Source organism: Prunus persica, chromosome G7 (assembly GCF_000346465.2).
Source record: "Prunus persica cultivar Lovell chromosome G7, Prunus_persica_NCBIv2, whole genome shotgun sequence".
Lineage (NCBI taxonomy): Eukaryota > Viridiplantae > Streptophyta > Magnoliopsida > Rosales > Rosaceae > Prunus > Prunus persica.
The window spans coordinates 14,383,327-14,405,083 of NC_034015.1; the positions used below are offsets into that span (position 1 = coordinate 14,383,327).

General features: G+C 38.4%; 3 protein-coding genes across 9 annotated transcripts; 2 read left to right on the forward strand and 1 right to left on the reverse strand.

The window, feature by feature from the left end:
* Window positions 1,496-7,580, forward strand: LOC18769085 (probable 3-deoxy-D-manno-octulosonic acid transferase, mitochondrial). Of its 6 annotated transcripts, none has more exons than XR_002272435.1 (13): window positions 1,496-1,727; window positions 1,904-1,997; window positions 2,103-2,145; window positions 3,092-3,214; window positions 3,517-3,636; window positions 3,711-3,789; window positions 4,009-4,125; window positions 4,709-4,806; window positions 4,995-5,085; window positions 5,218-5,337; window positions 5,415-5,485; window positions 5,679-5,771; window positions 6,142-6,233. XR_002272435.1 is itself a non-coding variant. In XM_020567709.1 (13 exons), exons 1-12 carry the CDS (start codon window positions 1,529-1,531, stop codon window positions 6,313-6,315), a joined length of 1,329 nt encoding a protein of 442 aa, XP_020423298.1. In that variant the 5' UTR covers window positions 1,496-1,528; the 3' UTR covers window positions 6,316-6,354; window positions 7,103-7,580. The 6 variants fall into 6 exon arrangements, 5 of the variants coding, with proteins under 5 accessions (XP_020423298.1, XP_020423299.1, XP_020423297.1 ...); XM_020567709.1 differs by lacking the exon at window positions 5,679-5,771 and adding an exon at window positions 7,103-7,580 and having other exon boundaries at window positions 6,142-6,354; XM_020567710.1 differs by lacking the exon at window positions 5,679-5,771 and adding an exon at window positions 7,022-7,093 and having other exon boundaries at window positions 6,142-6,354.
* LOC18771548 (leucine-rich repeat receptor-like protein kinase PXC1) lies at window positions 13,286-16,061 on the forward strand. The gene is made up of 2 exons (XM_007204181.2): window positions 13,286-14,791; window positions 15,010-16,061. Exons 1-2 carry the CDS (start codon window positions 13,417-13,419, stop codon window positions 15,681-15,683), a joined length of 2,049 nt encoding a protein of 682 aa, XP_007204243.1. The 5' UTR covers window positions 13,286-13,416; the 3' UTR covers window positions 15,684-16,061.
* On the reverse strand, window positions 16,406-20,003 carry LOC18771263. 2 transcript variants are annotated; one of them, XM_020568032.1, is made up of 7 exons: window positions 19,025-20,003; window positions 18,787-18,928; window positions 18,635-18,688; window positions 18,434-18,525; window positions 17,616-17,851; window positions 17,251-17,421; window positions 16,406-16,961 (listed from the first exon to the last, which is right to left on the reverse strand). In XM_020568032.1, exons 1-7 carry the CDS (start codon window positions 19,813-19,815, stop codon window positions 16,864-16,866), a joined length of 1,584 nt encoding a protein of 527 aa, XP_020423621.1. In that variant the 5' UTR covers window positions 19,816-20,003; the 3' UTR covers window positions 16,406-16,863. The 2 variants fall into 2 exon arrangements, with proteins under 2 accessions (XP_020423621.1, XP_007203641.1); XM_007203579.2 differs by having other exon boundaries at window positions 18,787-18,925; window positions 19,025-20,000.

Below are 21,757 nucleotides of genomic sequence, written 5' to 3' on the forward strand. Positions count from 1 at the left end.
TTATATATTTTTTTTAGTACAAGCGATAGTCTATACTACAGATGAAGGGGTTTCTCATACATACACACTACTTTATGATGTCATGGGAGTTTGAACTTGAGACCACTAATATCCAAGTTAAATGCCATATTTTCCACTGGACCATACTCCGTTGACATATATTGCTATGTCTAAACACAAACTTTTGGAAATTTACCTATATATAGAAAATATATATCTCAACAATCTTTCTGTTGTGTCATATGCATCACATATTATTCTGTTGTGTCATTAAGCTATTGTAAATTAATTCATATCCCTTTGTCCCCTAATTTTTAAGCGAATTCATAATTCCATTTCTTGTTTTTTTTTCTTTTGCTACTCAATAATTACATTTCTTTAAGGTTTTGAAATTGACAGAGCCACAAAGGGAATGGCCTTTACAGTACACCTGGTCCCCTCTTCCATCTTGCGATATTTGTGGTTTGATTGAGCTTCGATTCACCTAACCTTGGCGTATGCAAGGAGCCTTTTGTTTGTCCAAGAAGAAAAATAAGGCTAAGCTTAGCTCATTTCTGATCACAGTACATGCATGGTCCAACAATTTATATAAATATCATATCTTAAACAATATTCTCTATATTTTTCTGATTATTTTTTATTTGACTTGGTTTCTATGCACAAATTAGGTGATGCTAAAGCGCCAATGGCATGGATTTAAACTTATATATATTAGCTCTGTCCCCCCCTCCCCCCCTCCCCACTTTTAGAAAGAAAAAAAAAAAGGACCTATAATCCAGTACTTTTACTTTATCCTTAAATTATCAAAGATGTCTGAATCATAGTTGAGTCATAGATGATGATAACTTTTCTTTACTTTTTTCATGAAATTTGTAGGTATGGACTTAGTCAAGTTGGTTAGAACAAATGTGCTTACTCCCCACATTTCACCCGATTCAATATCACTTTTATGAAAATAAAAAAATCCATACCACTAAGATGAGTTTAATAGGTAATTGATTTTAGGCTTATGGTGAAGACTAGAAGAAAGTTCAATGATATAGCCAAAAAAAAAAAAAAAATCACTTAAAAAAACTATTACTTGCGTGGTAGGCATTTCGAGCACTTTAATGCACTCATTAAAAATACAAATATTATTTTAAGCTACAAGTCCCTTGCTCCTTTATGTTTATACACTGAGAGAAAATGTGATAGACTTTTAGGAGCACCAATAACAACTCCTTTCAAAGAAACATTATTGATATGAAGCAAATGGAGTGTGATTGAAATCCTCTACTTATTCTTATTGATTAGTTTTGTTAAAATCAGTCGCCCACGTAGCACAACTCTATATTATAATGGTGCCGGGTAGGTTTGTTGGAACGGGTTTGAGACACACTCTGCCCTTCGGATAGGCCCAATCAGATAAGCTGGCCCAAGAAAGTGATCTTCTTGGTCGGCCCACATAACCTTCCCGTATGCTCAATGTCTTTGACGAAGTGGACTCTCTCACTCCGCCGAGTGAAAAACAGAAAACTACAGAAGAGAAATGGCGGCAACGAAGAGCAAGGCAGTTTACAACGTTTACCGAGCGCTGAGCCATGGTCTCTCACCATTGCTGTACCTTCACCTACACTGGCGCAAACTCCGAGGCCTCGAGCATCCACTCCGCTGGCCTGAGCGTTTGGGCCGACCTTCCCTTCCTCGTCCCCCGGGGCAGCTCCTCTGGATCCACGCCGTTTCATTAGGTTTTCTCCGATCCATTGCTTTAAATTTGTTTGCTTTCCTCTTGTTTGGTTACTGAGAAAGTGGGGGAAAATAAGAGAGAAAGCTGAATCAATCGTGGTCCTGCTTCTTCAGTTTTGAAATGCTCATTGAATTTCTTTTTTCGATTATAATTTTGTCGTAATGAAATTTGAATCAGGTGAAGGAATGGCTGCCATTCCTGTAATCAAACAATGCATTCAGCGAAGGCCTGATTTGACCATCTTGATGACCACTACGACGTCGTCCGCATTGTATCTCCGTTTCCAGAGCTTAATTTGAAATTCATTGTGTAAGTTTTATCCATTTGAAAAGCAACTCTGAACTTATTTTTGGTTTTTCCTTCTCTACATATGCAGTGAAGTAATAGAGAAACGTCTTCCAACTGGTGTCATACATCAGGTGCATGTTTATACTTTTACTTAATTAATTGCTCGACACTGTTGAAAATGTAGGAACTTTTATACCATTTAATAACTTTGGTTAGATTTTTCTGCTCAATTCAATCATTTGATTTAATTCTCTAATCGGGGACATAATTTATAGGCAACGAGGGGATCAAGGTCTAATTTTTAGTTAGTTGTACAAAATATAAAAAAACTAATTTTAATACAATATAGATGGAATGATTAAAGGTACTGGACCAACTTGAAATTTGACGTCATTAAATCTAACAGTAGGACCCCAAAAATAAAAAAAGAAGAAGAAGAAATCCTACAAAAAATTTGTCAAGCGGCGTAAAGCTCGTGAGAGTGTCAATTAATCCTAAAAACCTTCTCTATGTGGTTGCTTTTGCTTATGATTTTTACTATATTGTGTGTGGTTGAAAAAGGGTTTAAAGCTTGCATAAAGTGATAATTGAAAACAAGGAAAACTGACTTGATTTACCTTGTCAGTTTTGTTGGAATTGACAAAAAAGTTCCAGGCATTGCACCCTTATGAAAGAACAATAAATTTGTAAAGAGAGTGCTAGTATTGCTTTAGCTCCCCTTTGGGGAAAAAGAGAAGGATAAAGTTGATTACTTCTACGCTTTAGCATGTGTAAATCAAGATTAAGGGAAAACAAACTGTTACCTAAATAATCTTTTGTTATAATTACAACATTCTATGTTTTGGTCAGTTACTATTTGTTCTTCAGACATTTACGTTTAATATGTTGTATAGATATGTATATTATTTGTTTATATAATAGATTGGAATTGGAATACATCCGTTGTTGGTTATATCTATTGGTGTCCTTAGAGTAACATGGGATTGTAATGTGTTGCTCTTGTTCTGTATAGCTTAATTGAAAGTAAAGATATCATATTTCTGGTTGTGTTATACTCAAACTTTCCAATTGGACTAGTTTGCGCCTGTTGATACACCTTCTGCTATGGACTCATTCCTCGGTCACTGGAAGCCAAATGCGATTGTGATTATGGAGAGTGAACTGTGGCCAAATTTAATTATGGGTGCTTCAGAAAGGGGTGTAAGTTATTTTATCTCATGAATATATCTTTCTAAATTATGTGAGCATATCTTTTGAGAAAAAATAATAACCAAATTGTACTGAGAAGTATTAGCTCAGTTATAATTTTTAACTTTACCCTAAATAGTTTTTTATTATTCCCTGTATCTGCATCCAAATTACTGCTTAGCTTGACTACCTTTTCAATTTGTATAACTTGGATGCGTTAAATGCATTTGGTTTTTGAAATGGATATTGTAGAATGATTTGTTGTCGTCATGTTTCTGATTCTAGATCACTTTTATGATCCATATTTTCTTCAGATCACACTGGCATTGTTAAATGCTCGAGTATCTACTAAATCCTTTAAACGTTGGTCAGGACCATTGCTTCTGCCACTTGTTTCGTTGATGCTATCAAAGTTTTCTTTGATTGTCCCATTGGTAAGTGCTGCTATAGATTGCATTGAGTAATTTGTGTCTTCTGTTGTGCTCTCACTGATTCGCTGCATGCACAGAGCAATATGCAGGCAATCCACTTTCAGCTACTGCATGCTCCCCCCTTTGTGATCAACTTTTCTGGTGACTTGAAATATGGTATATGAAAACTTGTATTTTATATTATATATTTGGCTTAACATGTTGACCCATATATGAAAATGAAGCTTATGATTTGGAAATCAATTGGAGAGTCCAAATGTTATCATTTGAATTTGGGTTCATTCCATAATAAATTTATAGGAACTCTTCAAGAAGGTTGTATTCTATTCTAATCCCAGAATTTCCATTTTTGTTATTGTTGTTGTTAATGTTCAGTGGTTGAAGAATTTGACATTTCTGAGGGAGAGATCAGAAGTATAGAAGATCTAAAAGTACATCTTGCCCACCGGAAAGTTTGGATGGCTTCATCCATACATAAGGGGGAAGAAGAAGGTCATTTCCTGTTACTCACTTGGCCTTATGTCCAAAACTGTATATATGGTGTCATCTGCATGTTAAGAGTTTCATTTAGAGAACTCACCTGAATCGTACAGTGTCATGTTACCTCATTATTGGCAGTTATTGGTTTCTGAAAGTTATATAAGTGCTCGATGATTTTGTTATGCAACTGCTAGTGCTAGACTGGCACATCGTCCTTTGTTTGGTGCCACTGAGGCTTGCAACATCATTTTCAACTAGAAATTAGTGCTTTTTTATTTGCTTAGTTCATTTTACCTTCCATTTCTTTTTACATTAGCTTTTCTTTAAGTAGTGAAATTCATCTAAAGAAACATTCACTTTCTGTATGTCTTCCCTGAGTATGAGGGAATATTATTCCTACCCAGCCAGCCATTTGAACAGATACACCAATAATGTCTTTGGAAAATCATAATTAGCTTGTGATATATTTATGGATAAATTTTAATAAGGTTTTTGCCTTCTTTCTGGTTTTAAGTTTCTTTACAAGCATTTAACAGTAATGTTCTTTTGCTAATTTATTTCTGTCTGCTGAAAAGCTCACAAATACTATCTGCAGTAATACTAGGCATTCACAAAGTGCTCATGCAACAGTACCCAGATGTGTTAACTATTATTGTTCCTCGACATCCACAGCATGGAAAAGAGATTGCTCAAGTATGACATACATTCAATTTTATTCACATTTAACGGTATAAATGGTAACTATAAAAGTTTTAATTTCCTGATGATAAGTTTTGGCAAGGCATAATTTCGTTGAGATTCACTACCTGCAAAAAAGATTATTTTTTTTATAACTTTACATGTATTAAGTTTATTATATGTCATTGCCTTGAGTAGTGCAGCAATTATGGAAAGAAGGGCATAGTGTAGCTCTGAGGTCTCAACATGATAAACTTGTAGGAGACACAAATTTATATGTGGTGGACACATTAGGTCAGCAAATTTGAAATCTTCTCCCTACTTAATTTTTAGACAAATCTGTAGCTAACCCTTCCTACAATGGCTTCTGGAAAAAATATTCTCCCTAACTTCATTGTTTGTTTTCTGTCCTTGCTTGATTTATAGGTGAATTGAAACACTTGTATAGGTTAACTCCAGTAGCTGTAATTGGAGGTTCTTTTTTGCCTACTCTTTCTGGTCACAACATATCAGAAGCTGCTGCAGCTGGCTGTGCTGTTTTGACGGGTGAATACTTGCTACCATATCAGAGGTTGGTTCTTAACATACCACTAATAAATGCTTTCTTATTTTGAATTTTTCAGGTCCTTATGTTGGGCATTTTTCTCGCATGGTGCTGGAAATGCAACGGTTAAATCCTCTATCAGTTCTGCAGGTGTGAAGAACCTCTATTCTCTGTACTGTTTGCTGAGACTCTTCAAGATTTAGCTCCAAAATCATATTGCACTCTTCTGAAATTTGACACGTGATATAATGATTTGTATATCCTTTTCTGGTTTTAATTTAATTTTAAATCTTTATCTACCTTTTCATTCAAAATTCAGATGTTTTCATATTGCCAAATGTAGGGAACCTAACAATGGGAGTGTTCAATTCTACCTGGAAACGTTGTTATTTATATGATCATCTATATAGGATCGACATGGGAAGTTCATAAATCGGTACATGTAACCTCTACTCTGTTCAGCTGTAGGGTGAAGCTTTTAGGCAGACATGTCGAAAAAGCCATCTAGTACTGCATGGATAGAATGGGCATCATTCTGTATAAGTTAATTTCTTTAAGAATTTTTCTGGTGTGTGTTACATTCAGTTGCTAGTCTTTCTAAATAAGCCATTGCACCTGTCGTGGTGTTAGTATTGGATGTTCGGATTGTGGATAGTTTCTACATTAAAATAACTATGAAAACCTGTGACTTAGTTAACATATGTTCTGTACTGATAAATAAATAAATAAAATTTAAAAGGATTTTCTATTGTCAGCTTCTCAGGAAAAAAGTCTGTAATTTGCTTTCTATGTCAATGGTGATGCAGGTTTCTGGAAAAATAGAACTTGAAGACGCTCTTAAAAAGTTGTTTAGTGACGCCAAAATTCTAGAAGCACATCGTACAGCTGCAAAACAAGTGTATCATTCTCTGTCAACTGGCATTGTTGGCAAGGTTTGGAGTCTTCTAGATTTTCAGATTCTCCAACGGGCTTTAAGCTAAACAGTACATGAAGATCAGTTTGCAACAATAGAAAATAGGGTAAGGTTTATTGCTGCCATTAGCATCAGAGTATTTTATTTTTATAGCCATTTAGCATGCCCTAGATTAGTTAGCATGGATTTGCTGTATCAAATTTTTTCTTCCAGTGGCACCTCTGGTTGTGAGCGTCATGTTGTTTGTACGGCCTCACAATGGGTACAGGATTCTTGAATTTACTTTTGCCCTTAAGAAAGCTGAAGGTTGACAGTGAAAAAGGCGGCTTTGGAAATAATATGTGCCTTGATCTCTAATTTATGTAGAACAGAGAGATATTTATGCAAGGATAAATGTTAAACCTCATACTGTTTAAACCTATATACATAGTTCTGAGACATCTCTTGCATCTTATTCTTATGATACTGGACAATCTTTGTTTTAAGGAATCTGATCATGCAATGGCCTCATTTTCGTGCATGAGACGGTTGTGACTTGTGAGTGTGTTTTTAAGGAATCTCCACCTGTAAATAAATAAAAGAACCCATATCGGTTTATGCAATACTGATTTTTTTTGTTCAATAACAACCATTTATCAAATCCTACACTTTTTTTGGAACTGATTACGCACTGCATTGACTCAGCAGGGGAAGACTGTCTTCTCCTTTTTGTCTACTGCTAGCTTGGTAGGTATAATGGTTTTGCTATTGAAATAGAAAGATAGTGATCACAGTTATCAGAAAGCTATGAAGGGGCAGGAGAATTGATTGCTACTTGTACCACCTCTAAGAGAGTGAACTATGTCTTCAAACAGAAGCTCGTCGCACGGTATGGCTAAAGGGCCAGGGCATTCATGAGCATACTCTTCATATGCTTGGTCTAGCAGCTGCCGTAAAACCGGGTGGTTCAGCAAATCCGCCCTTACAACGAACCTTCTTCTAGCTTCCCCTACTACTACAGCCAGGTGACCTGGAGGCACATCCCGGGGTGGCTTCTTTTCACTGCCTCTGGTAAGCCTCAGCTTCGCATGCAACCCATTCTTTTTCAGCTTCGCAATGTTGCAGATCATGCCACGTCTGGAATATTGCTCTGTTTGAGGAGCCATATGATCCACGAGGAGTGAGGTTTCAGACATTTTTTTTATAAGGATGTTCAAGGTGGACGTGGGTATTTATTTGTGAGGGCAGAAATCCTCTCCGGTTTTGTCTTCTACAATCGATTCATTTACACAATAAGGTAAAATATCTTATAACTACTATTTGCATGAAATGCAGAAAATATGGGTTAAATGTGTTGTGACTGATTTGGGGTTTCTGTTGTTAGGTTTCCTGCATCACCATCTTTGCTTAGTTTTTTCTGGGATAAAAATTGACACTTAAATAACTTGATGTGATTGAAGTAATTGGATCCTAACTTCTTTGCTTGAGAACATGTCTCTAGCAAATTTTGATAACTTAAAAAGCAAGGGATCTTGCCTTGGATGAAATTGAAATACGTACGTACCATTTGACCCAAAAAGATTTCAAGAACACACCACGGTCCTTAACAAAATGGACAAAATTGTGGCTAAGAGGCGGGTTTTTGCTTAGAAATAGCCCTCGTAGCATGTGTTGGTTAGGGTTCTTGGGACCATGGTCTTCTTTTCATGGTTTCCAACTCCTCACATGCACACAACACATGCATTGGAGGAGAAATCCTTGCATACCACGTACGTACACATACAAGTCTCTTTCATAATCACTGATTACATGATCAACATATGAGGGTTGAGGGATGAGGCATGTTGCATACACCTGTGGTATGCTAGAATTTTTCCTCTCGAACATCAACTGTAGGGGCTTATTTTTTTCTGTCTTAGGACAAAATACTACTTGGGTCCCTACAGCTAAACTTACAAGTCACAAGTCTTGACACACATACACAATTACTTCATTAAAACAGATTTTATATATATATAAAAAAAAAAAAAGGTTTCTTCACACATATCAAACTATTATTTGTATGTAAAGATGGAATCATGGTTATTGTGGTAGCGTCACTGTCGCTCCTCTGCCTCTCCCCTCGCGTTGGTGACACTGAGACATGGAAGTTTCTCTTGAGAGAAGTGTCGAAGGTGGGGGTGAATAGAGTCCTCATAACATCATGTTGCATGTTTCCGTACAAGGCTGATGGCTATGGGTCATGAAACTGAAGTTAGGCGTGAGAGTAATCCAGTCCAAAACTCTCTCATCTGGTGGGGTTGTCTTATGTCTCGGCGTTGACAGTGGTCCAGATTTAAGTTTAATTTTCTCATAATTAGTAGTTACCAGAAGTCGCCAGCTTGGCTACAACTCAGTCTTTCTGGAGTGGCTGCCTACTAATTTGAAAGAAAAAAGGCCAACGAATTCATGCAGTTTGCTGTAGTTCTTTTTAGGTTGCTCATGCCCTTGAAATGTTATTTCTACTTTCGTGTCATTTGATAAGTTGAGTGACAAATACCATCTATATTAAAATCTATTACGCATTACATACTTTTAATCATAAATAAAAAATAACATACGAAAGGTTTTAATTGAACTGTGTCTACGGTGTGAAGTTTTTCTCATTCCATTGACATCCAATCCAAACATTTGCAAAGAATAATTATTTTTGGAAGGGTAAAAGGTAGATATATTGAGTTCATAGGTAGCTTTTCATCACCCCCAAAAAAAAAAAAAAAAAACCAGAAAAAGAATTGGGAGCTTTGGTTTAAATTCCGTTGGGTTCCATGTGGTAAAAATGGATTTAACAGTACACGCCTGAATTTTACACCATCATTCAGCCACCATCACCCCGCAGGTTAGTCCAAATTTTTAGTTTGTGAGGTCGGTCCCCTCGAAATTCAGGGCTAGAAGAAAGGGACAACAATTTTAACTGAGGGACAAAAAAATACAGAAAACAGCTGTCTGTATTTTGGATAATGTTGAACACTTCCATCGTCCTTTTCAGTACCAAAATTTGGGAAAAGAAAAATAGAAATGAACATGGCAATTGTACAAGAGTAACGATTTTCCATTTATTGGAACATGGGAGTGTACTGCTGTGGAGTCTTTTCCATGCCCATTCATGTTACTTGCTGTTGGAGACAAGAAGGTAGGCTTTCCTCTCTCTCTCTCTCTCTCTCTCTCTCTCTCTCTCTCTCTCTCGTCAAAAAGTAAAAAAGTAAAAAAGAGAAATTCTTTTTACCTTTTTATTTTGGATTGAAATGAACTCTAGGTATGAAAGTTAATTATGCTTCATCATCACGCTCTTTTTAATTTTGGTTTTGTTATGAAACAAAATGGAAGTGTAAATACTCATATATTCAATTTTTCTTAATTTAATTTTCTAATGTGACTTTGTTAGTTACATTGGAGTTTGGAATTAGGTCTATTTGGGTTTCTCAAATAATGGGTTTTTTCAGCTAAATAAGCATATGTTAGATGAAGGGTTTCAAATGTTAATCTATATATTAAAGCAAAAGGCAAAGAATGGTGAAACATTCAAAATATCAGAAAATATCCTTGATTAATGTAAACATTAAGAATTAAAATTATTAATTAACTGAAGATAATATGGTAAATTCACACTTATTCATATTTTAAAAAAATTAAAATGAAAAGAAAAATTAGATAATGAATCCTATTTTTATGAAACACAACCACCCATCATCTTTTTTAATTCTAAAATAAATTTAATTTTTTTTTAAAAAAAGCCTCTCACAGGCATGGAAGTGCGTACTGAGAGATTAATAGAGATGTAAAAAAAGAGTTGAAAAGATATAAAGAATTTTTGTTGAATATCAAATCTCTGTATTTAAAATCCGTGCATTTATCTGCATATTGTTAAGTGTGGTCAGTTTTAATAATTTAATGACCAAACTTCGACTTGAGTTAAGTTGTTTATAACTTTATGATTTTGTGGGTTAGCTAAAGCTTGGGTCACGCTGCCTTTAGCCCATTTCAGTCTGCATATATAAATGATGTTAGCAGAAAAATAAAATAAAATACAATCATACTAAACTGGCCTTTTCATCAAAGCTTTGGATCTGCTTATTATTTTCTAGTTCATTATGAGATGTTGTTTGATGGTCTGCCTTTTGATTGAGCTGATCAGCTCAGAATGTAGTTTTTGGTGAGAATATATATATATATATATAGCTTTCATTGAAAGATCTCTTAAATAAGTTTATTTGCAGGATATTCTTGTAGATCCCACTCCGCATCGTATTCTACTAATCCAAATCATCTATTTTTTAAATAATCATTCAAAAATCATCTCTATAAAAAAATTACTTGAATCTGATATCATTTGATCAGTCCCGATCTCTTGGACTACAGGAGTTCAAGAGATTCGTGATCACTCACCGTTGGATGTAAATTCAACGGTTCACTCAATCTTGAACTCCTTTTAAGAAACTTTTTTGAACCATTAGATTAATATCCAACGGTGAGTGACCACAATCTCTTGGACTCATGTGGTCCAAGAGATCAGGACTGATCATTTGATCACCCAATTAAGTTATTGATATTTTAATGCTCTCTTAAAGTACCATTTACCGTTGTGCCCTCTTGTTTGAGGAAACTTATTCTGTTTGCTTAGCTGTAAGTTAACTCAAGTTACTGAACACTGTGCCTGTCTTTCCCAGAAAATCCAAACCCTAAAAATGCCAAGTCCACTAAGAAATAATGCAGATAAAATTCTTCAACTTTGGCTTATTTTGCTCCTGAAACTTCTTAAACCTAAAAATCACTGCAAGTTTGTCTCATTTTCCAATGATCCTACCAAAATTTTGAAAAATTACATTATTAAGCTTTTTGTCCTTTGACCCTTTTGCTTTTTTTTTTTTGGTTGGGCACCAACTTTTGTCTGCTTTTCTTTGCTGATTCAGCAAATGACTGTGGCAAATTGGAACGCCAATCCCGCCTTCAATCTCTCTCTCTCTCTCTCTCTCCTCTTCTTTTTGCATGCTTCATAATTAAAAAAACAAACAAACCAAGAAGCAAGAAAAGAAAAAGAAGGAAGAGAGAGAGGCTGTAACCTGTAAGCATTTCCTTCACTTTTTGTGACAGCATCAACTGCATGACCATAGTCCTCAACTCAAGTTGATTGCTGACAACTGGGAAGTGTACTGTAAAATGGATAACCATGTGGCTATCAAGATTGGATTAAATCTGCAATTATATTATTCTCCACTAATTGAAGATCAAATCCTCAAAATGTTGCTAATTCTCGGGAAAAAAAGGTTTTAGATTATGATTATGGAAGGGATTTGAAATTGTGAAATAGTTCCAATAACACTGTCGGGTAAAGTCTATTATCTGTTGGGTACATTAACTATATTTGTGTTGTCAACATCCATGCTGGCATAACTTCTTTGAAGCGACATATAATGCTGCTTGACAACATGGGGTTAATTTGACAAACTACATCAACTTCTTAATTTAATACATTATTTTTTTAAGTATACTAGCGATTACGAGAGAAGTAATTCTAATATAAAACCTTGATATATGGATAAACGTTCTTAATCACACATCGAGTGCAGATATGTATTTACACTTCTCTATTAAATTGTCACTCAATTTCCTCGGGATCGTATTTCTCTCAGCATTCAGCATTATGCACCCAGCTACTTGTTGCATGCAGATCTTATACAAAGAAACTGATTCAATAGTACTGTTACATATATCTATAGAGAAAGGGAAAAGAGATGTTAGGACAGCAATCTAGTCGTGTTTTATTTAGGTGGTATGCTTTTTTGTGATGATCGTTTTAGGGTTTGGTAGGTAGAACAACTTTGCTTTCTTAAGACTCAAAGTCTCAAAGTCATAGCAAGCTTTTTCTTTCATGGAAAAAGATGAAGCACCGACAGACAAATTCAATTATGTTCCTCCTTCTCTATCTAAAATCCTCAAAAAGTAGTCCAAAATAATATTCCATGCATGTTTTGGCTTGTATTGTATTTATCTTCGTGAAACACTGCACATTTATAGTCAAACATGCAGAAACATAGTGTAGGGAAATTACAATACCAAATGCTCAATTTCGAGCTTTGCTACCACGTGCGCGACTAATCTTAGCAAAATTTATAACTCGTATATTAAGTAAATCTTTGGTTTCACCTACAAGAAGGCAAAATTTATAGTACAAGTGTTTGCATCACGCACTCTGCTAAGAAAACTAGACATTTGAAAGAAGAGTTTGAGGCAGGAGATTCCCCATAGATGACTGGAACCTAACTTCGACACTGAAAGAGGTCAGTCAAAGGTTAATATAACAAGATTGATGTGAGGAATTTATACTAGTTTGGTTGGTCAGGTCTCCAGCTCAACCCAATATGTAAAGGGGGCCAAAGATTTTCAAAGAAGTAAATGAGTGCTGCCTGCTTCTTTTTGTGCAAAATTAACTACGTAGCCATTATCAGCAATGGCATATTGATTACAGAACTTTACTACTGATGGGATATTGATTGTTGCAATTGAATTTATTAAATTACATATGAGTCTATGAGACTCACTTGATAACTTTTGGGGTCAATAGCTTAAAACAAATGCCATCATCAAACTTGATTACTTTCTTTAATGTACCAGGCTATTTGCAACCGGTTAAAAACGTTTATTCATGCATTCGAGATTTTGTATTTGATTATCCCCTATCTCGATATCACTCGTATCAAAATAACAAATACAAAAATAATAATAAAAAAATCATGTCATGGTGGTCCTAGAGTCCTCCTTCTCATTTCACTTTGGTCAAGAAAAAGTGAAAAGGAAAAAACCCTGCTCTCAAAAACCTTTACTCATTCCATATGGAAGAGTGGAGAACATCAATCATTCACACAACCATGCCCTTTCTCATCTTTAATCATACTATTACTCCTCCCCACTCTAAAAAGAACCCATCCACCCTAATCATGTCAAAACCAAAAAGAAATAATAATAATAAATTAAAAATCATATCTTTGCCCCACTTAATCTCTCTCTCTCTCCCACTCTCTTTCTTCAAATTCATAGAAAGAGGCTCTCACTCTCTTTAGTCTTTGGTCACATTTTTTTCCTTTTTTTCAAAAAAAAAAAAAAACACTCTTCTTAGTGTTTTGCCTACTCTTCCCGCCCAAGCACATAAGCCATGAAGAAGAGCAAGGCTCTGGCTTTGGTGGCCACTCTGTCTCTTCTTCTCTTGGCCTTGGCTCATCCTTCACTCTCATCATCTCCGCCGCACAACGACACGTGGGCGCTCACGCAATTCCGCCTCCAGACCGACACTCACGGCTACCTACTATCCAACTGGACCGGGGCCGACCCATGCACCTCATCCTGGACCGGAGTCAGATGCTCCATCTCCAAATCCCGCGTCGTCGCTCTCTCCCTCCCTTCCCTCAACCTGCGGGGCCCGCTCGACTTCCTCGCCTTCCTCGACCAGCTCCGCTTCCTCGACCTCCACAACAACCGCTTGAACGGCACCGTTTCGCCCCTCACCAACTGCACCAACCTCAAGCTACTCTACCTCGCCGGCAACGACCTCTCAGGTGAGATTCCGCCGGAGTTTGCCTCCCTCCGGCGACTCCTCCGGCTCGACCTCTCCGACAACAACCTCCGCGGCCCAATCCCCAGAAACCTCACCGCCCTTACCCGGCTCCTCACGCTCAGGCTCCAGAACAATGCCCTCTCCGGCGAAGTCCCCGACCTCTCCGGCTCCCTCGCCGACCTCAAAGAACTCAACTTCACCAATAACGAACTGTACGGACGGCTTCCGGAGGGTCTGCTGCGAAAGTTCGGGGACGAAAGCTTTTCCGGCAACGAAGGACTCTGCGGGGCGAGCCCATTGCCGGCGTGTTCGTTTACCGGAGCTACTAGTCCTCCGTCGGCAGCTTCAGCTCAAACGGTGCCGTCTAATCCGAGCCAATTGCCTCAGACGACGAGCGTAAACGAACCGGAGAAGAAGAAATCGAGAAAAGGGCTAAGCCCCGGCGCTATAGTCGCCATTGTAATCGCCAATTGCGTGGCTATGCTGGTGGTTGTGTCGTTCATCCTGGCCCATTACTGCGCGAGAGATCGAGGTTCGAATTCGATCGGCGGAAGCGAGAGTGGGAAGAGAAGGAGCGGGAGCAGCTATGGCGGCGATCAGAAGAAGGTGTATGCCAACAGTGGGGGTGCGGATAGTGATGGAACGAACGCCACGGACCGGAGCAAGCTCGTATTTTTTGACCGGAGGAAGCAGTTTGAGCTGGAAGATTTGCTCCGGGCGTCAGCGGAGATGCTGGGGAAAGGGAGCTTGGGGACGGTGTACAAGGCTGTGCTCGACGACGGGTGCACCATGGCCGTGAAGCGGCTCAAGGACGCGAACCCGTGCGCGAGGAAGGAGTTTGAGCAGTACATGGATTTGATAGGGAAGGTGAAGCACCCAAATGTGGTGAGGCTCAGTGCTTATTATTATGCCAAGGAGGAGAAGCTTCTTGTCTATGATTATCTCCCTAATGGAAGCTTGCACTCACTCCTTCATGGTAATTGGTACTTCAAATCATCAATATATTGTTGAATTATACTGACTTAGATTGCAACGTCACGTGATGTTCCTGATTTACGTGTTATAATGTTCATGATTTACGTGTTATAACATGAGTGAACGACATGATTATTCTAAATAATGTTCATGGTTTAGCGTTATGAATTTTGAATTTTGGCTATATTTGACATGGTGTTTGATTGTTGATGCAATTAGGCAATCGTGGTCCGGGTAGAATTCCTTTGGATTGGACCACAAGGATCAGCTTGATGCTGGGTGCTGCTCGTGGGCTTGCTCGGATTCATGAAGAGTATAGCTCTGCAAAAGTGCCACATGGGAATGTGAAATCTTCCAATGTGCTTCTTGACAAGAACGGGGTGGCTTGCATTTCTGACTTTGGACTCTCTCTGCTTCTGAACCCAGTTCATGCCATTGCAAGGTTGGGTGGATACAGAGCTCCTGAACAGGCAGAGGTCAAGAGGCTGTCTCAGAAGGCGGACGTATACAGCTTCGGGGTGTTGTTGTTGGAGGTTCTTACAGGGAGAGCTCCGTCCCAGTACCCATCTCCGGCTCGCCCTCGTGTTGAGGAGGAGGAGGAGGCGGTGGACCTTCCGAAATGGGTGAGGTCTGTGGTGAAGGAGGAGTGGACCGGGGAAGTGTTTGATCAAGAACTTTTGAGGTACAAGAACATTGAGGAGGAGCTTGTGGCAATGCTCCATGTGGGATTGGCTTGTGTGGTACCTCAGCCTGAAAAGAGGCCTACAATGGCTGAAGTGGCAAAGATGATTGAGGACATCAGAGTGGAGAGATCTCCTCTTGGGGAAGACTATGATGAATCCCGCAATTCACTTTCACCTTCCCTTGCCACCACTGAAGACGGGCTGGCCTGATCATCGCCGCCACCGCTCCATTGTTGCGTAATGGAATGGTGTTGCCTGCCTGCACTGTGACTTTGATTGTCTGTATCATCATCCTCAGTTTCTCACTGCGAATTGCTGCTTCTGCTGGCTCCTTCTCAGTCCTTATTTTTTGTGTAGTTGTGGTCTCTGTAATATCTGTAAGTCCTTGTATTTTATAAATTTGTCGCAGGTGAGGAGATTACTTATCTTGCCACCAAGTTTAAGATAGTTTTGTTTAGTTTTCTATTATGTAATGTAGCCGTTGACAATAATTATTTGTGATTATTATCTTCAAATCACTCTAAATCTTCAGAGTGGCAGCCGAAGCTGCTTTGCTTGCACTTGAACGTTAATTAATATTTTGTTTTAGTAATGCAGATAAATTATTTTATTAAGTCAGCCATGAATGCCTTGGATCTGTCTTGAGACATGAATATGATCAAATTAACTTGTATTTCTCAATTTTAATTCTACACTAATCATATTTTCTCACGCAAAACAGCTGTTTTCTAACAACCACGAAAAATAAAAAAATCAAAACCCAACTCAGGAAGAAAGGTTTTTTTTCACCTCCCTGTACAAATACGATTTCAGGCATTTGTGCAGCATTTGAGACTAGTCTTTCCTTCTCTCCTTTTTTCCCTTTTTTTTTTTTTTTTTTTTTTTCATTTCCATGCATTTCAAAATTGATATAAGCTGATTATAAATTAAAATAAAGCAAAGTAGGAGATCCTAGATTGCATTTAAAAGATAAATATTTCCACAGAGAAATGTCATGACTTTGAACCATACTTTGCTATTCACACCTCTAACAATACAAACTGACCAGTTAAATTGTTATTGTCATCTACATTAACAATCTTTCTCCAAGTAGATACCATTTACAAGAGGATACGAACGACTCCGGCACCACCTTAGGATGCAGAACTTAAAAAATATAGTTAATTCTATGGATCACCAATCACTAGCGTCATAAAAGTTAGAATCTTTACTCTACCTTAAGGTATCAGGTGGCAAATTATATATGCCAAGGATTTGCAGCCAAGTCTCAACGAGTAGCCGGCAGCTGTAGAACCCACCAACATCTCTATAAGGGGTCTGTTGAAGATAACTTGACAGCTACTTGAGGTTGCCAGACCTAGTAATACAACAGCTGAGAGTTTCATAAATATTAGCTAATCCTTCCAGCTTGATCTATCAGGGTACCAACTTGTTCTCCACATAGTGCTTTCGAAATATTTCCAGGCTCTAAAAGATTAAAGACCACAACTGCACATAAAAATGCACATTGATTAAATTGAATTTGAACACCCGTGTGCATAAACAGAGGTTCAATTAACAGCTTCTGAGTTTAGGCTTGTAACACTTTGACCAAAAAATGTGGACCGTTGGATGACTCAATCCACTCTCACTATTGTTCAACAGAACAGAACTAGCCCTCTTTCCCTCCTATCTGATGCATTGATGTATTAACCAAATGAATTGGAAATGCCTGCATTATGTATTTATGATAAAGGCGCAATCTGAACCAAATACAAGTAAAACAAAATGCACTTACCGGGAATCCTGTTTTCTTCGCAGAAGGTCAGTGCCATCGAGTCCATTGAGGTGGCCCCTCTGGTGACCACATCCCTAAAAGAAATGTGCTCGAATGTAAAATTATTGTCTTGAGAGTTGCAGTCATAGACACCATCTACATTGGTACCCTTGAGTACTGCCTCTGCATGAACTGAGAGAAAATAAGAGTGTCACAAAATTATATATAAAGTCAAAAGATGTGGGTGGGAATCCATGCATGTATATGGTATATATGTATGTGTGTGTGTGTGTTGAACAGCTGACATAGAACAATTAAAAAAACTTGGTAGATTTCAAGCATTGTAATATGTTTGAAAGGAAGTGTGAATGATCGCAGAGCCATACTCTCCAAAGCTCGAAGTGCTGCTGCTGTGTCGGTGGAAAAGAGAGGATTTCCAGTGCCAGCGCCAATTCCAGCAAAAATTACAACTCTGCCTTTTTCAAGATGGCGGATGGCCCGCTGCCTACTGTATGGTTCAGCAACCTCCTGCATCGAAAATGCAGTTTGAACACGAGTCTGGACTCCCATCTTCTCCAGTGCTGACTGGAGCAATACAGAATTCATTACAGTGGCCATCATTCTGGTACACATCACAAAGTCACCTTTGTTTAGGTCGAACATTTGAGCATCATAGATTCATTATCTTGCAATTTATAATTAAGATATCAGAGAGTGCAGATAGGACATAGACCCAAACTTCTTATTCCTCAGTCACACCATTTCTATGACATCCCTCCTACATCACACAGCAATGCTTCAAATGAAACACAGCGATGCGAAGACCGTGTCTTGAACTTTTAGTGGAACATGCATAACGTTCACATGATATTACAGTTCCCAAGTGCTTTGTTATATTATATGGTTCCCCAGTTTTATTTCAGTGCTTTGTGAAACAGCAAAAGCGGAAGCAAATCAGATCAACTAATTCATGAAACTTAATAAGAGCACTATCATGTACATCCAAATACAGCACCAGCCACAAAAAAGAAACCAAAAAGAGAAAATTCTATTTTGTATAATAAAAACCAAAAAATGGAGCCCAAAACTCATTGGACATGCTTCATCACTAAGAATGCAATGATCATGTTAATAAACCAAGGCTAGTGAAAGGTGGTATGATTTGAGATTGCAAAAATTAAGATAGGCTAGCAATGATGCTTACCCAATCTGGTATGCAGTACTTCTATCTAACCCTGTTGCAGTCACCCATGCATCTCCACAAAAAAAGTTGCGACCGCCAACAACAATGGCCACCTAATACACCAAGCAAGAAAGAAACCAAACTTTGCAGCTCAAACTCAAAAAGACAACAAACAAATGAACTTAAAGATGATGAACAATCACACACGGATAACAAACAAACCTCCACCCCATTGTGACAAGCCAATGCAACTTCTCTTGCAATCAGCATTGCCAACTGCCAAATCAAAAAACACAGTGAGACAAGACTGTTCACGAGCTAACAGGATCAAAATTTGGCTCATACAATTAATGGGATTGCATAAAAGATAGAACCTTTGAGTCAACATTGTTTGGAGCAGCGCCAGCAAGAGCAGCACCACTGATTTTGAAGACCACTCTCCGCCATTTGATACTCGGAGCTGATTTGACCTTGTTCATCTGACTTACAGGACTTATTATGGCCATTGCATTTCTGCTAAAAAACCACACAACACAAGCAACTGAGCAAGGGAGATTGACCAATTGCAGCATTAACCTAAACAATAATAATGCACGACAAACGATTCCAAACCTCTTCGATTGCCGCGGCGTGGTACCGGGAGAAGAAACGCCTTTATCCTCGTCGGAGATGGCCTTTCCAGGCAATGAATTGCCGACGATATTCTCCATCTTCTTGAACCAAGGCCAGTGACTCGCCGAAACGCCGCCGTTGTTCATCCTCTGCCTCTCAAGCTTGTACCTCTTCTTCAAGTTGTCGACTTTGTTCTTGCACTGATCGACGCTCTTCCTCTGCCTATCGCACCTCTCGCTCACAATCGCCGCCACCTCCTCCCAATCTCTGCCCCTCAGATTTCCCCGATTCAGCTGAGTGAACTTGTCCGTGTACGCGTCGAGAAGGCACGAGATCGCCGAGTCGCTCCACTCCTCTCGGTCCTTCCTGTACTCCCCGATCGCAGCCGTCGAGGAGGGTTTCGATCTCTTGTAACTGTACGGAGCTGATCCTGATCCTCCTCCGCCGCCATCGCTGAGCTCATCGGAGTGTTCCTTCCTCTTCTCGCTGGCGCCAGCAACGACGTCGTTCTGATCGGTCCCGCTTTCGAACGGATTCGAGCAGAACGCGGCTGCGGATGCATCGTCGTAGTCGTCTCCGGCCTCGGCCTGGTCTTCTACGGCGTTGACCTTGTCGCTGAGTATGGGCTGCGCAGGTGGCGCGTGGACCGGGGTCGTTCGCGTCGCGAAGCGGTGAGGAGGCGCGTATGGCTGGTGGAGCTGGTGGGAGGAGGGCGCGTGGGGGAGGTGGCTGTGGTGGGTAGTGTTTGACTCGTCACCGAGAATGGAGAAGTCGTCGTCACAGGAAGCCATTAGAGGGAAGGACGTTAGGGTTAGCGGGGTTTGGCGGAACGACGACGTTAGAGAAGGCGGGTTGGAACGTTGGGGCGGAGTGAGAGAGAGAGAGAGAGAGGACGAGGTTGTTTAACGGAACGGGTGTGCCGTGAATGGGTGTGGGATGGGCCGTGACGGCTTTGTGACGGTCCCGTTAAGTAATGAAAAAGGGGTAAATAGTTCCATTGAATTTAATCGGAACGTGGGTGGGGCCCGCGTGGATGTGGATGGCTAAGTGGCTATTGGTTTGGTTGGTCCGTTTCATTTTTAATTTTGCGTTTCGGAAATTGGCTCGTCACGATTTTGGATGGTCACGAACGTCAGCTGCCCTACCAGACCAGCTGTGCGTGCTTGGTTTGGTGGAAATAGGTGGAAATTCAACGGACCAATATATAAAATTAAATCAGTTGCCAAAAATAAAATATAAACAAATGAATAAATCATAAAAAATTATAAGTGTCTGTTTGATATTACTTATTTAGGGTGATAAGTGATTTTAAAAAAAATTTGAGAAGCCTAGCCCATTTGATAAACTATGAAAAAATCACTTATTGTTAAAAATTGTTATGAATGAAAGCTATAAGAGAAAACAGCTAATGAGGTGCTTTCATTTTCTGATTATGCGAGAATCAGCTTCGAAGAAGCGCTAGGGTTAATGATTATGCAGGAATCATTTTTTGATTATGCAGGAATTAGTACCAACAACACTTTTAACAAAAAGTTTACCAAACGTTAAACTGCTTATAGCTGATTTCTCTCACAGCAAATCTGACATGGATTATTTTTACAGCACATCAATGCCAAATTGGCCTTAAATTTCTCAAATTTATTATTTCATCGAATGATCAATGAAGTCTACAAGAAACGATGTCTTTTTGTCTTTTGCGACATTAACATTTATACACTATAGAAAGTCAACCTATTTTCTTTTGTACTTAACTAAAGTTGGACGTTCTATAAAAAAAATCTTAATGTGAAAACAGCCTCCACTACCTATATGTGAATATTTTACAAGTTATTTTATTTTGTAAATGACTATTTTTCTATTTTGCTTTCAAAATTTTATAGTAGCATTGGCAATATCTGTCAATAATTGCTAGGAGTGGGCATTCAAACCAGAAAACCGGAAAATCGAGTCGAATTGGGCCAAAAAAATCGAGTTAACCAAAAATCAATCTGGATCAATTTGGTCCAATTTCAATTTCAGTTCTTGTAGTAAAAAAATCAAATCGGGCCAAACCGGACCAGCTTACATATATATTATTTATTTTTATAATATTAGCCCAAACCTAATTTTTCTTCAAGCCCAAATACTCTTCCAAGCCATCAAGCCCAACTCCAAGCCCTTTATTTGTTTTTCAAGCCCAAAAAATAAAATTTTAGTTTAAATTTATATAAAAATAATAATAATAATCATCCGGTCCAAAACTAGATTGAACTGGAAACTAGACCAGAATCAATTCAAACAACTGATTTTATAATTTTTTTTATCATTAAAACTGGATCGAACCAAACCAATTAAATAGTATCTGTTTCAGTTTTAATTTAAGATGAAAATCAGACCAAACTAGGGTGACCTTATTACTCTCCATAAAAAATAAAAATAAAAATCTCGCACCTCTTTTTAAAAGTTGGATTTGTGCTTTAATAATCATTTTGAATAACCAACTTTATTTTTTTCAAAATCATGAAGCAATTGAAAGTGGAAGCTTGTATGAAAGTAATTGAGTGTTTCCTTAATTTATGATTAAGGGAAATGTGAAATGTGGAATACCATAGACCTTTTTATTAAATACTTAATTGAGGTTGAGAAGTAAGGATCGAGAAACTTAGGATTAAGGGAAGAAATAGGAATTGAAATTGAATCAACTATCCGCCCCAATTCATGGTTATGAAGGTAATATTATGCTATAATAAATAT

Bases quoted from the DNA above. Each gene is read 5' to 3' on its own strand.
- LOC18769085 (XM_020567709.1), top strand. From the start codon at position 1,529: ATGGCGGCAACGAAGAGCAAGGCAGTTTACAACGTTTACCGAGCGCTG. The intron at 2,146-3,091 runs GTGCATGTTTAT...CAATTGGACTAG, and splicing joins CAACTGGTGTCATACATCAG to TTTGCGCCTGTTGATACACC. The intron at 3,790-4,008 runs GTATATGAAAAC...GTTAATGTTCAG, and splicing joins TTCTGGTGACTTGAAATATG to TGGTTGAAGAATTTGACATT.
- LOC18771548 (XM_007204181.2), top strand. From the start codon at position 13,417: ATGAAGAAGAGCAAGGCTCTGGCTTTGGTGGCCACTCTGTCTCTTCTT. The intron at 14,792-15,009 runs GTAATTGGTACT...TGATGCAATTAG, and splicing joins CTTGCACTCACTCCTTCATG to GCAATCGTGGTCCGGGTAGA.
- LOC18771263 (XM_020568032.1), bottom strand. From the start codon at position 19,815: ATGGCTTCCTGTGACGACGACTTCTCCATTCTCGGTGACGAGTCAAAC. The intron at 18,526-18,634 runs GTTTGTTTGTTA...TTGGTGTATTAG, and splicing joins CTTGTCACAATGGGGTGGAG to GTGGCCATTGTTGTTGGCGG. The intron at 16,962-17,250 runs GTAAGTGCATTT...TTTTATGTGCAG, and splicing joins CGAAGAAAACAGGATTCCCG to TTGTGGTCTTTAATCTTTTA.